This window comes from Poecilia mexicana, unplaced genomic scaffold (genome assembly GCF_051168715.1).
Source record: "Poecilia mexicana isolate PSO_F unplaced genomic scaffold, ASM5116871v1 scaffold_16, whole genome shotgun sequence".
Lineage (NCBI taxonomy): Eukaryota > Metazoa > Chordata > Actinopteri > Cyprinodontiformes > Poeciliidae > Poecilia > Poecilia mexicana.
The window spans coordinates 18513795-18534317 of NW_028263385.1; the positions used below are offsets into that span (position 1 = coordinate 18513795).

At 38.6% G+C, this 20523-nt stretch overlaps 1 protein-coding gene across 1 annotated transcript in view; it reads left to right on the top strand.

The window, feature by feature from the left end:
* The window catches only part of fhod3b (formin homology 2 domain containing 3b), a 96566-nt gene that overhangs the window by 9758 nt on the left and 66285 nt on the right, over positions 1-20523 (top strand). The window contains exon 3 of the mRNA XM_088013585.1: positions 6737-6801. Coding sequence (XP_087869711.1) covers positions 6737-6801 — 65 coding nt within the window. The remainder of the gene's footprint in view (positions 1-6736; positions 6802-20523) is intronic.

The following is a 20523-nucleotide window of genomic DNA, read 5'->3' on the forward strand; positions in this document are numbered from 1 at the left end:
GGCATGAAAGTTCCTGGTTAGCCGTACCGCAAACATGTATGGATTTATTTGTCTAACTTGGAATTCATAAGCGGCTCCCAGCCCTGGTGTTTCTGTTGGACATGGAGAGTGCCGTCCGTTCCCAGTTCCAGCTGAAATTGTTGGGAGCTTATGGGGAGGTTACAGAGAGCTGTGAGGTTAAAGCGGTCCACTTCTTCTCGCGTCAAAGGCCGAGGCTGCCAGGGATTGTGTCATGCCAGCTGGCATGAGGTGGTAGTATGGATGTAGGTCATTAAATCAGAGGAGGCTGGGGGTAAAGGTGGTTGGCCAATTATTTAGTGAAAAATAATGGTTAGTTCTGCTTACTGTTTTTTTTTATGGCGGTAATGTGCCCGGGAATTTACCTCCTGCAGTTCAGCACACTTTGATCTCATGATAATAATGCCAAACTGGTGTAATAAAACACTTCACCTTCATTTTCTCATTTTTTTTATGAACTCTTTCTGTTTTGCAGTCACTCAGAATGTCAGAAAATATTCAAAGAGTATGTGAAAAAGTGAACTGTAAAGCAACCAGCTTCACTAACCTAAGCAAAACTATGTCATTATTCTTTTCCCCCTAGTTATCTACCAACTGAAAACATTCCTGAACCTTCCTGATTATTGGTAATTGGATCCATGTGTAATTGATATTAACGACAGGTTACATTCCTGAGGCGCCTGTGTCATACTTAGTGTCTTTACAATCAGATTAAAGTATGATCCTCTGACAGAGGGCTGCAGAGCCAGGAGATATCCATGTCATGGTAGCTTAAGGGCCTTAATCACTTCCACACCATGTTATGTAGCTTGGCTACAGAAAGTTGTGACTTGTAACATTCACCCTCGCGCCTCATCACTGATGCAGCTCCTCTTCATGGTATTAACTGGCTAGTTTGCCAAGACATGTGCTGAGGCAGTTGTCTTGTTATTGAGCGAGAGACTGAGTCAATGCATTTCCAGAACTCTTAAAGAAAATGCAGGTCGTATTTGCTTTAGTGAACTATTTTTTTTTTTTTTTAAACTATCTTTCGGTGCAGTTGAATTTTTTGGAGTATATTTCCACCAACTTTGCACATCTAGAGGCTTCTACCCATTTTTTTTTTTTTTAGATTAAGTGGAGAGTGTTCAGGAACAACAGATTCTAAACTAGATTTAAGTATAGACTTTTATCCATCTCTTCTGTCACAACATGCTTTGATTTTAACTCTATGCTTTAGGGTTGTTTTTCTGTTGCTGTTCTGCAGAGTTTTATTTTGTATGTAGCTCTATCGTCCTATCAACTCTTACCCGACCATGTTGGACAAATACACCACCACATCCTGGTGTTTCCGCTTCCTTGTGTCACCTTAATGATGGTGTGTTTGATTTATCTGTGTTTGATTCAGCTATGGATCTGTGCAACTCCTCCAAAGAAACCATGGGGGCACTTCTCTAACGCTCTCCTTGCCTACTCTTTGGGTTTAGGGATCCATGCGTTATTCAGTTTGCTGTGAAAACATACCTAATTTATTCAGATTGAACAGTGATCTGCTGATCTATCCCAACGCTTGACACATTCTTATATAACTTAAACTTCTGCACCACTTTCTCTGCGTCATCTCTGGTGTATTCCTTGACCTTCCTAATGCTGTTTTTTTTCTAAATGCTGAGCTTTGATTACGCCGAGGTGGATTCTACTTACAAATAAAGGACTTCTGAAGGCAATTGGTTTCATTATAGTTTATTTAGGGGCATGCCACATTTTTCACATTTTCCTTTTCATCATTATGCTCCACTTCTCTTGATCTATCACATATGCTACAAATAAAATACATTAAAGTTCATTGCTACATGACGATGCAGACAAGCTCAAAGGGTAAAAATACTTTTTCATGTCAGTGCCTCTGAGACATTTATAAAGTTTTATGTCTTCTGAAGGACAAACTAGGCAGCTGGAGTACTTCCAGTGTAACTGGCCATGATGATGTTGATTAACTCTTGAAACTGAACTAATGTTGAGATACGTTCAAGGATTTTGCTTACATATGTGACATTGATTGGCGGGTTATTTGTTAAGTTTTAAGTCCTTAAGGAAAGACTCCACTCCCTCGATTGTCCTCAGAAGATCAGAGCAGTTAGTGACTCCATAATTGATTTGGCATGGGATTTTTTTTTATTTTTTTTTTATTTTGGTGCAGTGCGTGTGCAGTCCAGCTTATAGCAATTCACTGGTGCGCGTAATTCAAACGCAAAAGCCAACAATTTTATGCTGAAAATGCTTTTCTTAGTTTTATTGCCTGTTTTTTGATGTGTTTGACAAGCGTTTAAAAGGCAGGCATATTAAAATCTGACTGTTTGAGCTCTGCAGGCCTCAAATATTCAGTTTCTCATTATATCCGTTCATTTCTCATAGGAGAGCTCTGCTTTCGCTTTTTTCCAACAATTTTTTTTTTCTGACCGACTTGGACATTGCTCTCAGCACACACAGGATTTTCATTTAAGGGAGAAATGTGCATCTGAAAATAAGCAGAGAATTTGTCAAACAATCTTTCAACTAAGCTTTACGCAGAGAGTTGAAGCACTGTTATTTCACTTTCTGTGTTTTGTAGTTAAAGAATATTGCTGACAATATAAAGCAGTCTGATAAATACTTTTTTTTTTTTTTCCGTGCATGTATAAATGTTACCAAAGCATAAAGATGGGTCAGACTTATAAATTAGAACTTAACCAGACTAGATCAGACGCTGGTGGTTCATCTGTGGACACGGATGCAGGAGTTTCTTTGGTAAGAAATGCTGAGTCAGTAGACCACTGTGGGGCCTTCTTGTCTCGCATTAATTGGTCTTTGAGGGGGAAGATCGGGCTTAACTGCAGTCCAAGAGTGTGTGTTCACTTTCTAGGTGCACATTTTGTGTTTCATAAACAGGACCAGTAATGCTCTCTTCGATAAAGCCAGAGAGTTTAGATTGGGCAGACATGCACATGTCCAGTCGGCGCTATAAACTTTACTAAAGATGTAACCCAGAAAGAAGTGGAGGAACCTAACAGAAAACAAAGCATGTTGGCCCAGTTTCTGTCTGTAGCAGTTGACTGACAAAGTAATTGACTATTTGAGGTAATTATTATTTTTTAAATGTAATCAAAACCTGGAATCAAGTGGTTATAAGGGTATCTCACCATTATAAGCTTGTCACATAACCTTCTCTGAATAGAGATGGGGAACATAAGTATTATATATTTTTTTAAAAGTGTAATCAGATAATTGAACAAATAAATGTAAGTGGACCACTCAAGCCTTTAACTGGCAGAGATTTCTTTTGTCTCTCTCTTAGCAATATAACATGTAGATTTTATGACATTTATAGCAAACTAAAAAAAAAAAAAAAAAAGTTGGTCCGTCACGTGTTTAAAAACAGTGGGAATTATGAATCTATTAACCCTTATATAAAATGTGTCAACATTTGAATTTTTGGTAATGACAGCCAATCAGATGTAAGCTGGCTTTTTTTTTTTTGTTTTTTTTTCATCACTGGCAATATGATTGGTTCATTCCTAATAGACTTGGGCTGATATAAGGTTCTTGCTGAATGATAACCTTAAGTAAATATATCGGGTTTCACAGTAAAATGTTATCGGAAACATTTAAAAGTAAGCTTACAAAATGATGTTACCATTATGACAGAACATGGTTGAGCGAATTGACAGTCACTTTATTTAAAAATCACATTGAGCTAGTTCACGTACTCGTGACAACGTAGTATTATGCAGAAATGCTTACTACTCATCTTCTTCATCTACAGTGATTTGTGGATTATTGTTTTAGGTGATTCTGCAGACTCTTTCAGACAAGATTATACGACAAAGATTGTAACAAAGGCAATGTAATTTGTCATTGTCTTGGTTGATGCCTATATTGAGTGTAAATCATTGAGGAATGACATATTTCAGGTGGTTATTAAAATGTTATTAGGAATTGTGTCTCAGAGGTTTCATTTGTTTAGATTGCTTATATAGCATCATGCCTATCCTATCTCTTATCATTCTGAAAAGTTGCACAGTGAGTTGTGCGAATATGAATCTGGAGGCCTGCCTGTACAACAGTGTGGAATTTTCATATTTATTTTCATTTGAGGTGTGCCTTAAAATCCCACTTATATTCTATGCATGTTTGGTTAATTTGATAATGAGAATGTCGGCCTGTGCAGCCTCAGGTCTTTGTTACGCTTAGGTATCCCGTTGCAGAGAGAACGCAGGCATTTGAGACAAAATGGCTCTGGTTACCCGTTTACCTCGGTCGCATCACAGTGTATTACGTTCCTGTTTGCTGTCTCATCTCGCCGGGGAAGGCCTATGTTGACAGATGCTGCTCCTGTACTGCCTCTGCCTTTTGCAGGATGCTATATTTGAAAAATAGCGAGTATAGGTAGGCTTTCTCTGACACATAATCCCATGTTGTAAATAATACCAGAGCAGTTTAATGCTGATCAGTCGGGGGCACAAAATCTGTTTTCATCTGTCTTCCAACGCTGCCTGTTTGTGACACAGCATTAGTATGAGCTTCTTTCTTTGTTGCCAAGCCTTTTCTTTGACTGTCAAACCCACTCCTGGTCCAGGCTGCCGTTGGCTCTGAGCCAACCTGAACAACCACACAACCATAGAAGCCCATTTGTCAGTAGTGTGAAGGAGGGGGGTTGTTGTGCAGTCATACCTGCTGTGCTCTTGTCTGTGTTGGTGTCTAGCTGATTTGTTTGTGGTTTCTTTAGATATTTGGGAGGTTAAAGGCACAATATATCATCCAAAGAAACAACAGAGTGGACCTGAACAGCAAAATTCAAAGCCAACTATGGAGATCTGCTGAACTTAGATGCCAGTTTAGACATTAATCAATTAGACAATTCTGACTAATTTCCAATTTAGGCTTTTATAAACTTTTTTTCATAAGTAAAAAAAAAAAAAAAATCAACAATTTTTCTGAACTCAATCTCCCAAGTACTAGTTTAGTCTGAGTGTCAGTCGGCTTGTTTGCTTATAGAAAAAAGTCTAAATGGAAAAGTAATGAAAAAACAGGTTTATGTTGGTAAAGAGTAACTACATTGAAAGAAGAAAAAAATATATTCTCTGATTGTTTTGTAATTGGTCAAGCTAGAAATCAATTGATTTGGATTACCAATCAACTTCTTGATGCATCGTGAGCCGAAATAGAAGCATTTCAAACAATTAATAGTCTACCCTAGTAGCACAGAAAGACAAGAGATGTTGGAAAGTCATAAGTAATCGTCTTGTAAGTAAGGTGTCAAACATTAAAAAAAATAAATAAATAAGAGTGCCAACTTTAGCAGATTTTTCAGACTTCTGTTTATCCCACACAGCAGAGGAACCTCCTAAAATGGGAAGATTATCTATTTTAAAGCAAAAATAACCTTCTAATGATAACCAAATTGAATCGAGGTTCTTTGTTGCTGTCTTTGTTTTGAATTCATTCAGCTATTGTAAGCAGCTGACAGGATGGTGATTGGTTCTTGGCACATTTCCATTTACACAGGGGGGGAGGAGATGACCTCCAAGTTGCTCCCGTCTTTTTTTTTCTGTTTTGGAAAGGAATTTTTCCCAGTTTGGTGTGTTGGTATGACCAAAATACAAATGTCGGGAGAAAAAATTATTTATATCGCAGCTTTTAGAATATAAGCTGATTTAGAGATAAAATCAAACCATTTCCTGCATGCATATATATATATATATATATATATATATATATATATATATATATATATATATATATATATATATATATATATATATATATATATATCTTTCAAGCCAGGAGTCTACTGATTTCTGAACTAAAGTTAAATCCTAAGTTCTCAGTATCAGTTTGACTAGCTAGTTTTTTTAATGTATTTTTCCATGTTTTTGAATTTGTAAGGCCCATATTCCATTATTGTACAAGAACTTCAGGAGCTGTAGTGCATCATCAGAAGACACGAGAACGACACTAAACACATTTTGTTTTAGCCTTCTTCATGTTCTTACTAATCGTTAATATTAGGGGCCTAGGTGTCACATATGCTGGCTGTAAGTTTTGAATCCCTTGTAGCACGAATGAAAAGCAGGCATTTTCCACAGAGCATATAGCGTAGCAAGTTTCCTTTTGATTAGGCTCTTAACCATCTCACAGTCCGAAGAGATGGGATTCATTGGAACTCTCAAGCTTTTTGTGTAGTGCTGGTGGGTCGCACTGACCCCGTGTGTGCTTTTACAAGGATTGTTTTTGTGTGGTTTGGGGAACCGACGGGCTAATGGGACACTTCCATCATTTTTCCCGTTGTCCGATCGCGAAATCTGCCATGGCCCTCCAAAGTGTCACTGCGGGAGAGTTAAATCTCTGCTCTTCCACTGATTTCATTGGGAAGATGCTGAAAATAGCCAGCTTAGAACATTTTTCTATCAGCATCCACACTAAACGTTTTTTTTTTTTTTGGCCAGGTTGGTGTGACCAGGCAGTCTACCTATCTAGACGGCTGGTCTGGATAGGTAGACCATCCCTATGAGTACTGAAACTCAATTTAGTGCTCTTTGGATGGGCAGAGGTCTGGATGAATATTTGACTGGCTGATCACCTTTGAATGCTTATCAAACTGAAAATTGTCCAATTTTACACACAATCTTATTTTTCTTTCTGCATCTCTAGTTAGATACCCTGAACACAAATTGTTGAGCACTTTCTTTTTTCTTTGCAGGAGGGGCAAGAAACACAGCATCATTCTCCGTTCGCAGCTTTCAGTCAGAGTTCACGCCTGCATTGGTAAGTAATAAACTCCACCCTAATCTGTTCATATCACACATGGAAATAATATGAGCTCTAATTACCTGTATTAGTGGCACATTGCTTCCTTTGCATCCTTTTTTGAACTTAAACAGTGGCAGTTGTGGGATGGGGCCCGGGGCCTTAATTTGTGTGACAATTAACAGCACTTCCACAACACACTAAAAAACAGAGCAGTGGCATGAGCCAGCAAGAGTTTCTGTGTTTTTTGAGTAATGTGAGGGAACCGGCACAAAGAGTTGAGTGGAAACACATGCGAGCACGCGCACGCGGCGGCATGTGTGCAGACACACGTGCGTCCAATCTGATTCAGATGTTGGCTTTCAGATTTCGCTTTAACTACACTGACGTGCTTGTTCCGCTTCTTTCTGGAAATACAGCGCTGATAAGTGGGTGCTGTTTGTTTTGCTACCTTATTTAATGTTATTTTGTCATATAAAATGACTAAACAGGCTTTTAAAAAGTAATTAACTCGCAGAGTTCGTTACTGATACATGATGTCTGCAGCAGCGGCACAGCAAGGAGGAGAATATTTTTCTCTTAAACACACACCCCTCCTGCTGGCTTGAAGTGCAAAAATAACTCAAAATCTGCAAAGGTTATTAAGCTGCAGACTGTCAAATTTCACTTGAGGTAAAATCCACCTAGACATGGTTTATTTAAATGAGGTCAACATGATCCGAGTCAGATGTTTGACTGGAGCTGAGGATGCGCCGGTGTTGCGTCCTTCCCTAAAATATGACAGCTGATCAAAGAATTAGTGACATGCACAAGGATTAAGAAAGAGATTAGCGTTGTGTCTGTGGATAACTTCAGGGTTTCTTTTCTTCGGAGAGTTTAGACGCGAATTACCTAAGTGATACTGCGGAGCTATTTTATATTCAAAGCTTTTTTCTTTTTAAACAACACTGTAATTGATAATCTCGTTGGCGGATTCTCGTTGATTTCACAACAGGTCACAAGTTTGATATGGCTGCGGTCGTGAATATTTGTTTGAAACCCCCTCTAGTGTGGATTCTTCTGTCCCCTGCTGGTGCGTGGCTGAGCTTAGTGGAGCCTGGGGAGAGATAGACAGACTCTAAGTGGATGATGGCCCTTTTTCTCTCTAAGTTGACAGCCACCTGTTGCCCCTCGCTCTGGTCCCCCTTGGTGGCTCTCTGTGTGGCTAGCTGATTTATTTTGTTACTGTAACTCGTCCAGACATTTGAGCCTAATTTTATCAGACTAGCAAAGTGACCTTTTGGCCCACTGAGCACATTATGCAGTGATTTTCCTGGTCCACAAAAGATATAATGTGTTAGTCTTTCGAAGTTAAATGGCACGGCGTATTTAGGGTCGGATGCTTGTCATACTTTTACAGATCGAGTACCAATACTTATTTTCTGTTCTTTTTATTTATTTTTTTTATGTTTGTTCATCTCAAACTGTATAGAAGTGGAAACAATATTAGATTTCTAACAGCGATGGTGAAATGAAAAGATTTATTGTAACTGAATTTTTTAAATTTCATTTTAAATGTGCTCTCTCTGATGACTTTGCATTAGCACACCCACGATGTTGAGATGTTTATCCCAGAGGCTCCCTCCTTTGGTATGAGTAATGACTTGGTTTCAGTCATGTTTACTCTATTCTGTGTCATTTACTGCTATTTTGTGGAACAGGCATTGTATAGAGTTTAAGCTTCAATTAAGTGGTACGTCTTTAAGAGAGTGTTTTCTGCTGTTTTTTTTTTTTTTTTTTAGATTTACACAAAACAGAACCAACCTCCTGTTTGCCTTCTTGCATTATAGCCTGCACAAACCACAGCAGGGCCTAATCCGGGTTTCCTTAATCACAGTCATTAGCACTTACATGCATATGTCTGTTCAGGGGTAATAAAGAAGTGGAACAAAATGTCTCACCCACAGAGCTAATGGTTTATGAAACTGTAGCCGTCTGCCTTAGGTATTTGTTCATACGAATGAAGATGACTCTTTGTATACTCAAAACACCTTTTATATGCAAAAAGAAGGTTTACCCATGGATGTTTTGGGAGCATAGAGAGGTATTATCTAAACCTTCTTTAATAACCAGCAACTTTAGGAGAAAACAAAGCACTAGTGCACATTAACAGTCATAAACCAGAATTATTTTTCATATGGTTGCTCAGTGCAAATATTTTCCAAAATGCATTCAAACTGAAATGATGTGATGCATACTTAGTATGAGAAATTGTTGCATAGTTAGCGATTCAATGCACTCAGCTGCCCACTATTAGTAAATGCTCATTCTGCAAGAGGACTTGCTGCACAGCCTTGAAAGAGCCTTGAAAGAGTCGTCTTTCCTTAGATAGGAATTGTAAAGACAATTCCTTAGATAGGAATTGGCAGACTGACATACACTCTGCCATGACACAACCTTTGTTGTGAATTTCATAAAAGCAACACAAAAGATGCACGCCTTGTACACCGAACCGGGAGTGGTGTCCCCCAAGTGGTCTGCGTTGTTGTATGAAAGGTGTGTACGAATAACATGAACGGTTCGCAGCCACATGATGTGTGTGTCGACTGTTGGATAAAGCATGCCGGGGGCTTTTAGTCCTGAGAATAAGACTTGTCTTCAGTACCACAGCACTACCCTCCGGTTGAGACTTTGTTTTGTTTTGCTCACCAAAATCACCACTGTTTTAAAATGTGACCAAATGAGCACCATGGTTCTTTAATAAAAACAAGGAAAATTACCTTTAGCCGATGTGGTTTTCCTCATTAGGTAAGCAGCACTGGTGATGATTTGGTCTTTGTTTATAGTTTCATGGCCAGCCCGGCAGCTGACGGTTTGGAGAAATCAACTCATCTTGCCCCGTTCTGCGTGTTAGCCTCGGCCACAGCCTGTTTATATTGTCAGGCTGCAATTATTGTCAGTGCGCTAGATGTGGTACGAAGAGCCTGATTAAAGCAGCCTATGCTTATTTTTGCATTGTCCGTAAATACAATATGGCCTCATCTCGACTGTAATGTTGTCTCTGAGGCTGAATAAAAGGGGAAAGGGAGGGTCACTTATGGCGGCAGACTATTGTTTAGTTCTCATAATGTCTAAATTTGAACACCAAGTGTTAAATTAATCATGTTTTCAGTGATCACAATCACACAAACCAATTTCTGATGTGGGAAATGGATCAATTTCACACAGAAATATCCTTTAAGCCCCCCAGAAAACGTGCTTTCACTGTCATCTTTGTGTTACGTGTTTTACAAGAAGCTGCTGTAAATCAGTCAGACATCACAGTTTACCCAGCTGTTGCAACCCTTGTTCTTTTCTAAACATGTGCTTTTTATTCTTTAAAGTAATAAATCTTAACTAAAAATAAATAAATAAAGGCTTAAATTTGACGGTATTCACCTGCTAGAACAGGTTCATCTGGCACAGTGCTGATCCTCTCTGAAGGGTGGCAGCTGAGATCAGAGGTGACACATTCTTGGTGGATTATCTGGCTTGTATTTTACAACCTCTTATAAAGTTGGCTAAGGGCATGATTCATTGTGACCACTGAAGACTTGTGTATTTGTTTTACGCTATAATTTTCTTAAATTGGTAGTTTTGATGACCAGTTTGACAAATGAAATGTTTGTGGTTGTTAAAAAGGATGTTTTTATTCAGTGGAGGGGGAAAAAAAAAGGTTGCTGTCAGCTAAAAACTAACACCTGCAGTTGACAGAACACTGGCTTTTGACTGTTTAATCTTTGTCTAATTAAGGTTTTATGAACAGTTTGGGATGCCGTCACATTGTTTTGAGACCATAATCATTTCCCGTTATAGCTGGCTTTCTTACAGTGATTCAATGTATATGACTACATCTCATCAACTCTGTTCAGCTCCCAAATCCCTGCTAAAAAAAAGGCTTTCCCACAGGATGATCCCACCTTCACTATGTTTCACATGTGTTTACTTGTAGGCAAAAAAAAAAGAAAAAAAAAGCATTTGATCTCATCTGACCAGAGCACCTTCTTCCACATATTTTCTCTGTCCTCTACATGACTTGTTTCAAATTGATAACAAGACTAGTAAGAAGTTTTAAGTGACGTCAATCAATGTGCCTCTATTGTTTTCTATTTTCTGGATCCAAACACATGAATATTCAGGAAATCATTTGTAGTTTTTTTCTTTTTATTTATTTATTTTCTAGAGTTGCTAAGGATATTTGGGTAATATTGGCTAATGACAGCCACCATGATTAATTATTTAGGAATGAGTCACACCCGACCTACCTGACCTGTGAAGCCATGAACTGCTAGAACAGAGTGAGCAAGTTTTTGAGTTGTCAAAAACTTAGGAGAACATTCTTCTCCTAAGAGAAATAATTGAATGAGTTAATATGCAGAGCCTCCTAAACAATGTCTTGTTTCCATGCGATTGCAGGAGACTATGGGTGCTCTGGTCGTTGAAATACTGAAACTAGTTTTCTCTTTCACGTATCTACATTGCACCATTGGCAGAATTAAACAGCGAGTCAGTGTTTGCCAGAGTGGGTTCAAAAAGATCTACTTGCACCATAAACTGAAGTCACATTGAAGTCACTTTAAAGCCAGAAAAATCTAACATTTCTGTGTCTGGGAAGGCTGCAGAGGAGGAGAATAATTAAAAACATTCATGTCCCATGGCACCCATGGGACACAGTGGAAGATCAAGTGGCCCAGACTCTCATCTCTTTGCTGCGCCTCAAAGAAAGCCTAAAATAGGATGATAGACTTATAGTCACCCCTAGAGGCCAACCTAAACAACAATGTGCCAAGGAGGAGAAATCTGAAGAAGCAAAAAATGAAAAGTGGGCGGAAGGGATCTTTCTTTTTCTCTACAAAACCAGATTGTCTGAAGGGTTGATGGTATCACTCGTCTCACACTTTGTCGTGCTCAGCTTTTGTATACATTCTCAGTTTGCAACCATATGCAGTGAGATAACATTTCTGAGGTTAACGTGTGATTTAGGTGTGGCAGAGAGTTTTCCTTGTATTTTGTCCCTGTGCTTTTTCTTTTTTTTTTTTTCTTTTTTTTTTCTGACTGTATGATTAGGACTGATTGCTGGCCCATGCAAACTTGTACACAGCTGTAACATTAATTCATACAAGCACACTCATTCCCACATTCTCTTGCACACACTCCAAAGGCATGCACACATTAAGAAGCCATCTGTTTCCAGTTGGAAGGCCCCTCAGTGCTACTACTCACCCATCCAGGAAAGAAGAGAGCTGTCTACTTTTTCATCTGTGGGGGATTTTTTTCCCCCTCTTTTCTTTTCTTGTTTACAAGATTGAGGGGAAAAAGGGTGAACACGGGGCTCTGACCAAAGGACTGGATCTCTGCATAACAAGAGATGCATCACAGGGTTTTTGCAGCAGTAAGTTATATTTATCTCATAGGTTTACTTCTGACAGCTACACAAACTCCTGTCGGAAAACAACAACATGTAGTGCCGTTTGAAAAAGGCCCATCATGACAGCTTAAAGAGAAGTTCATGTGAACCAGACCGCCCTGAGGTTCTCCACCACTTTGAGTTCGCAGCACATCCCACTGAAACAGGCAGGTGTGTAACATCCGTGACCACAGACGTTAAACATCTGACTGCTGGCGGGGAAGAAGAATTGGAAAGACTCTGTGTTTGTTTTTCCGTAAACCAATATTTATTTGTTGACTGCACAGACATGTTTACTTATGGAGGATTTGTGAGGTTCTAGAGCTCGGGTTTGAGTTGCCTCTGGTCAGATTTTTTGCCTTCTCTCCGTTTCATTAATGGATAAAAGATGTTTGGGACCACATTAGAAGCCCTCGACACACATAAAAGAAAAAAAAAGAAAGTCTAACTTTAATTATCCGCTGAAAGGCAGAGTCCACACCGAAGAGGGTTGTTGTCATACAACCTGGTAACACATAGATACTTCCTGTTATCAGTCTCTCACGCCAATTGTTGCTGCTTAGTAAGAAAACTACCTACTAGCTGTTTTAAAAGTGCCTAGAAGTCGCTTAATCTCATTGACTTGGTCTTGTAATTGGTCATCAGCGGTACATGTAGAGGATGTTGTTGGAGTGAGTAAAAATAAATGAATCGTCTTCTTACAATTCTTGTTTTTCTTAATCCTATAACTCCAACTTTCCTCCTTTATCTGGGCTTCGGCCCGGCAAAGGTAACCAACAATGAAAGACGCAAAAATAAATGTTTTTTTTTTGTTTTGTTTTTTTTTTAACTTGCACTATTTTATTTATTTTGTTTCTCAGTTTACATTGATTAAGTATGCCAGTATGGAATATCTTTTTTTTGTTGCCATTTTTCTCTTTTCTTTTTATGTTCTGAACTTTCTTTAAAGTGTGTTTATATCTGTCAGCATATAATCTGTGAGTTTAGTTGCTCATATCTGTAATTTGACTTTGGGGTTATAGGAAAAGAAGAGTGCCAGCGCTGCCTTTAAAACAACCGACCTTTAACTCTGTGCCCTAGTGGCCCTCAGCCAAATCCCGGTGTGCCACAGGATTCATCAGACATCCTCCCTCATATGTCCTGCTGACTCCTTTTCTCTCCTTCAGCTTTGATGTGGCTGTCTTTGTAAGGAAACATCTCTTTCCCTCTGTATCTATAGAAAAGGAGAAATCCACACAAGAACCAAAGCAGTTCACATTTTCTTTTTTTGTCACACCACCAACTGTCACTCATGCACCATAGCATGAAACAGGCTTATTTTTTCTTCTCCTCACCTTGGATCACGTAGTGTTGCCATAGCTGGCTGGCTTTGAATCATTTACCATTACTGCTTTCCTTTAATGGAGGATTTATTGGATTTTCGTTACATTCATGTGCCGTGATGGATCTAGTCTTCGAGCGGCCTTCAGCTGGAAAAACAGGGATTGATATGTTTTGTTTGAGCATCAGTTTGAAAGGATATGACGGTCAATTGTTGCTCGGAAGCAATGCTTAAAAAGTGGCAGAGGTTCACAGCATCTCTTTGAATAGATCATCACCAATAAGGTGCGATGCTTTAGTGGCCCTTGGTCTTTTGATCGTGGTGGCTTTCCCAACTTTCTTTTTTAAATACAGGACAATGTGACCAAATCAGTGACGTTGCACTTCATTTTTTTTTTTTTTATAAATTATTTTTGTAAGAGAAAAATTGCTGAATGCTTCTTAAAGTTGAAAACTATAAAACACATAAACTATTTTGTATCTGGTACAATGGTGAGATGAGAGTGAAGAAAGTGTCCGAAATCCAAGTGTTTGAAAAAAAAAGTGAATTTTAAGAATATACTTGCTTAATGGCCTAAAATAAGTCCAGCTCACTGGCCAGCCAAAACAAAACAACATCTGACCCATATCTAATTAATTTGATACTTATTTTTTAAAAACATAGATCGTGGAGCTTTCACTAACAAATGGTATGCTGATCTATGGAAAAAAAACCAACTAAAATATGCTAAAGGAAATTAAAGGTAACTTGTACCCAGTGTTGACTAAAAGAAACACTGAGGATTCCACTCTGCTGATGTGGGCATACACCCAATATTGAGACTTAGGACACATGAAGGACTAAACACACAATTCAAAGACCTGACAGGCCTGTTCCACAAATCCTCTTCTTTTTCTGCATGATATTAGTTTTAGTATTTCACTGGTTTTGACAAAACAAAACCATGATGGGGATTGATGGAAGTAGTTAATCCTGTAAATGACTGCAGCGCAACAGAATTTCAGTCACAGAAAGTTTGAGTTATTTGGCAGTGGCAGCAGGCGGTATGCAACGATTTGTGGCGATGAGTTAATAATTTGCACACTGTCACCTCACGTTCCGGTTCACAGGATTGTAACCACCCACAGTGGGTGTACGATGCAAAACTGTGGAATGATGACGGCCAGTGTAAGCCTCTTTTTTATTTTTTTTTAATCCATGTAAATATTATCCACACTGCGAGGTGTCTGTTTCCATTTATCATCTTCAAACATCGTCAAAGCCAAAGTCGCAACTTCAGATGGTATTTTTAGAAGTAATCTAAGCTCAGTGGGAGACTAGAGGTAGGATAGGAAATGTTTAGATTGTTGAGCCCTCAATGAAACGTATAATCTTTCTCACTTTGAAGCCCAAAACAAGTCATTTTCTACCCAATTTAGACAGAAGAATGCACTGAAGGAGGAATTTTGGTTCTGAAAAAATGAAGGATAAAAATAAGATTTGTGTAATGAAACCATTTGGAGCAGAACTTTTCTTGATGTTCAAAGTAAAAAAAAAAAAGAAAAAAAAAAAGAAAAACAAAGTACCTTATTATGTAGTAGTTAAGACATATTTTCGACAAATTTTAGGAAACCAGAGAAACCAGAATGTGTTTCTCTTTAGTTGGAAGCATGAACACTCTTCTCACCTCCATTCCAAACATTGTGAGGGTGATTGAAGGGTGCAGTTGAAAGAGCTCAAGCACCAGCCTAGACTCCTCTTTCAGCCCACCCATGACACTCAAGGGGACCACTTTTAGCAGAAGATTGGAAAACCTTTGTTATATCATTTAAAGCAGATGAACAGAGCCAGATGGAGGAGGGGGGGTGGGTGAAACAGAAGCATTGATAAAATATGTGGAATTGAGCTAAAAGCCTGTTTTGGCATATAAGGGCAGCCATGGTGATGTCTACTTTCTCACACAGAATGTAGACATTTCTTCATAAACCTTTCTTAGAAATCTTTTCACTCATCATTCAATACTAGAGGTCTTTGGTCATATTTCATGCACTTTAACTTTTGAGAATGAAAGGCCTCTTTGCCATCACCCTAATCTTTTGCTCATTACACACAATCTCTGTTAGTTTAAAGTCTCTGCTGAGCCCCTCCACAACTTTTAAGTTACTTCGAGTGAAAAGAAACATGTTGATGACTAATAATAATAATACAAAATAAATAAAAAATACTTTCAATATAAATCGGATTAGAAAAAGAATGACACTGGACTTATACATAGTTTTTGTCTTTATTTCTTTTTTTTTAAAGGGTTTTTGGCATTAATCTGTGGCAGACATATCTCAGAAATTTTGCAAACTAAAATATAAGTACTTAACCCAAAAGCACAGACATAAGGGGCAAAGCTTGTACACAGAGATTGTTGTGAAGTTACCATAAACTGTGAGATTTTATCCCAAAAGCATCTGTCTTAATTTAAGCAAACATCTGAACCAATTTCCATCTGTGGCGAGGGTTAAAAAGGCTTTCTTTTTTTGACTTTTGCTTAGTCTTGCTTATAAAGAGGAGTGAAAATCTCGATTGATGTAAACCATAAGTAATGTCGCTCGAAGCTTTGAGGACAGCGAGTCATGTTTACATGGTTGCTGTGGTTAAAGCTGTGCAAAGTTAAGTCTGATCTTTCAGTGAATATGTCAGAGAATGTTGTGATTCATTCAGATGTATTCCTATGGGCTGTGTAGTGGTTTCTTTAGCGGTCACTTAAGGATCATTGAACACACAAAGGACAAAAATGCTTTGCTTACACGTTTGTTTATAAGATAAAAGCTGGAGAACAAGCCTTTAATCTCAGTGTTTGGAAATATTTTTTAAAAAATTTAAGAATCTGTTCCTCTGTCTGGCCCTTGGTGTTTGAAGACATCAGAGGCTGTTTTCTCCATGTTCTGGCATGGATGCCATTCGTATTAGCAAGGATCTAATTGGATCCCAAAAAGACAGAGGAGGGGTTTCATTTAGAAATGTGAGAAAAAAAAAGTAAAACAAAATAACATTAAATACAGGAAGGGACATATGCAGAAAATATTTTTGTTTTATGTTTAACTGACTTGTTTGTTTATTTAAGCGGTGACCTAAAAAAAAAAAAAAAAAAAAAACTATTCATAGCCGTCAGAGTTTTTCATGTTTCATTTACTGTAATTCCTTTAACCAGAATTCGGTGCATCCAGTTGCTTTTGGAAATGATTTAATTAGTAAAATAGTCCACATTTGGGTAGGTTGAACCAAGTACAAGGCCTCCGAAGTTTAAGGTCTTCATGAATTGAACTAGTTGTGTCTCTATTGGAGAGTTGTAAAATAAAAGAGGTGTTGTTGAAAGAAACCCATAACAATGGCTTGTTTGCACCAAGCAAATATGTGGAAGAAGGTACTCTGGTTGTTTTTGACCAAAATGTAATGTTATAGGCTCACTCTTTTTATTTTGTGCTTGATGAAAAAAAAGTAAAAAAAAATCAAAGACCATTCTTGTAATTTGTTTTGCAACAGCTGCAAGAAGCTTTCTGCATGTCTTTTTCTTAATCTTCCTCCATGGAAGAAACGTCTCAGTTTTCTGTTTTAGAAAGATTTCCCAGACAAAATAAATTTGATTCTCTGTCACGCCTGTCTTTACCCCATTTTGCACATAGCAGTGCATTGATGCATTGTACCATGGGAGTTTTAAGGCCACAGTAGAGTCAGCTGTTTCAGGGCTCCAGACATGCCTAGGCTACCTGAAATTACTCCGAAGGAGATCCCCGCCGCTGCCATCTGAAACCTCTGTGTCTCAGCATTCAGAGGAAGTTAAACCTGAACCTGCCAACCAGCCATCCACTGCTGCCAAGGCTTGTCCAGAGTGAGACACTCTTATGTAACTCGGCTGGAATGAGTACAACTGGTGTCTTCGAATTTGGAAGGAAAGGGACTTAGAATGAATAAGAAGGCATTAGCACACAACGCTGTGGAGAAGCAGTTCCCAGATGCTATCTTCTGAAGCTGTCTTTCATAAGGAGTAGTATCACTTTTTAACTTTCTGTCAGGCCAGTGTACCAGAGGAATGTCTTTTTTTTTTTTTTTTTTTGGAGCTTCTGGACTTTAAGCTGTTAATGATTTATTGATGCAAAAAAGAGGTAACACTTTATTTGAAGGGGCTGAATAAGACTGACATGACACTGTCATAAACATGACATAACACCTGTCATGAACATGAATAAGCCTTCATGAATATTTATGACTGTTGTCATAAAGCGTCATTCGGTAAATTATGACACTTTTAATACAAAGTTGACATTATTCAAAATGTCTTTGTTATGACAACTTGACATTAACCAAGAAATCATTACTGTTTAAACTTTACCTTTAATAACATAAAGTTACCTAATTTTTAAAGTACAATCAGTAATACTTTTATAACAAATTTATATCAGTAATGATTTCCTGGTTAATGTCAAGTTGTCATAACAAAGACATTTTGAATAATGTCAACTTTGTATTAAAAGTGTCATTATTTGCCGAATGACACTTTATGACAACAGTCATAAATATTCATGGAGGCTTATTCATGTTCATGACGTGTTTATGACAGTGTCATGTCAGTCTTTTTCAACCCCCTTCAAATAAAGTGTTACCAAAAAAGATAACGTTCCCCCAATAAAAAGCTAGCACCCTAGTGCCCTAGTTTCTTCTGTTTTTGTCAAACCTGGATGCTTCAGATCATTAAACCAATTTTCACAAATATAGTCAGATAAATACAAAATGCAGTTTCTTTTAAGTTTGAGGTTAGTCATTGAGAAAATCCTCAATAACTAACCTTAAGTATTCTATGTCACTAAGAAGACATTTTTTCTGTTGTCCTTTCCATCGGTCCCACAGAGGGGAAATTGAGTAGTAGCTGTCAGCAGCAGGACATAGAGACTGGTAGGTTCAAAAAAAGATAAAAGCATTAAAATATATACAAGATATAACTGTGGACTTTGAGATTAAAGAGGACTGAGATCTTTGGATACCTAACTTGGATCAGGATGAAATTTTGACCTGAAAAATTTGCATGAAACCCACTTAATATTAAGAGACAAATTAAAAGATGGGAAAACCTCATTGTCCTTTCTCCCATGACATGCAACAGTAGGCATTCCTCAGACTTCCTGAGGTTTAACCTTGAATAACCTCTACTCCACTTTGAGATTCCCATTGTTGAGGCTGTGCAGGATTATCCCACACGCTGCAACACACGGGCACATTGCTGGCCGCACACACACCTAAACACTTTCTTTTTCCTCAGTTGCAATCTTTACACCTTTGATGCTTTTATTCCAGGATGCTAGATGTGCAAATGTTGGCGGATGAAAGGCCTGGTCTGGCACAGACTTCTGTATAGCTGAAGCTATTGGAACAGGCAGGAGCCCTTTTGAATAAGCCGAGGCTTTAGGGAAGCTGTCGGCCTTGAGGTCACCCCTCGGGGGTAGGCTGATTGACTGGAGGACCACCTCCTGTCACCATATAGTGATTAATGGAGAGGAGACACAATCCCAGCTCCTGTAAGCTATGGCGAATGCTGAAGCCATCATTTTTGTTTTGCCTTCCTCTGTAGTGTTTAGTGGGGCACAGTTGGAAGGAAAATATTTTAAGGAGAGTGTCAAGATAGAGTTATATTGACTTCCATCCGAGACGTTACGATGTTGACATACTGTAGATACCTGCTCCCCTCAGAGAGATTGCGTTGGGTAATTGTGATGTTTGGCAATGGCGAAAACTCTCAGCTATTTTTGTCCATTTTCGCACAGTGCAAAAAGAGGTTAAGTGAAATTCAGCCTTGTGCATTTCCTCCTGTGGAAAGTTTTTTGTGTTGTCCTCAGTCTGGAACATTTCACGTGTTTTCATTGTAACTTAATTTTGTATTAATCTACCGCCCTGTATTTTATTTTTATTTTTTTTGTTAAACCGCTGTTCATGCGCCGCGTTTGTAAATTGAAAAGAATGGTTTAAGAGGGAGAGTAAAAAGACGAGAAGGAATGCTCCCCTACAAAGACGTCATGTGGTGTATGACTGTGCACATGGCCTGCGCTCTCACAGGGACAAGCCTTTCCTGGAAATCTTAATTTACCTATGAATTAGTGATAAGTTATAGCATGACCAGTAGATTTACGTGTAAAATACGCTTGACTTGTTTGACTCTTTGCACTTGATGACATCCTTATTACTCTGTCGTTGGTGTCGTGCTATCAAACCAGCTGGGCCTCGTGCATCTTCTGGTTCTATTTAGATCACACTGTCTGTCCCTGTTTCTCTCATCTGTGGTAACTAACTATAAACCTTGAAGGCATATCAGATAGTGTAGTTCTGTGCATCTTAGAAGATGTGTCTGCCCTTTTTGGTCTGTTCCCCATCAGGCAGTTTGCCTCAGCGGGGCCTCAGTCTGCCCATGAGTGGAAATCTTTGGACTGTGTTATCTTTGGAAAGTGTCGAGTCCACAGAAACACAGAGGCAGCAGCAGCAGCAGCAGCACGGAGTCCAGTGTCAGCTAGACGCTTGGGGTTCGCTATTACTAAGGAAAGATTGAGATATTGTGCCACAGTAGATTAAAGCCGAAGCCACGACGGCAGTACAGCTGTGCAGAATCAAAGGGGTATCTGTCCAACCGGAAATGTTTCCTGCCTTGTTTTAGCCCTCGTCTGAAGAAAAGTTAAGCCGATGGTGTCGTCGTTCTTTGCAAGCAGCAGAAAAGAGTTAGCAAGTATGATTGGATTTTCAATAAAAAAAAGTATTTATATTATCCCCCTGTCCTACTATCACACTTCTGCTTTGCATTTCATTGACTTGGAATATGCTCACGTTCAAGTAAACGACTCTCCATTATCGCCAACTTTGAGAAATGATTGGCCACCCAAGTCCTCTAATCCACAAAGTTCGCAAAAACTTAATGTATTAGCAAAATATATATGTAAAGAAATGTTTTTTTTCACTTGATATGCCATAAGTGATATCATGTTTG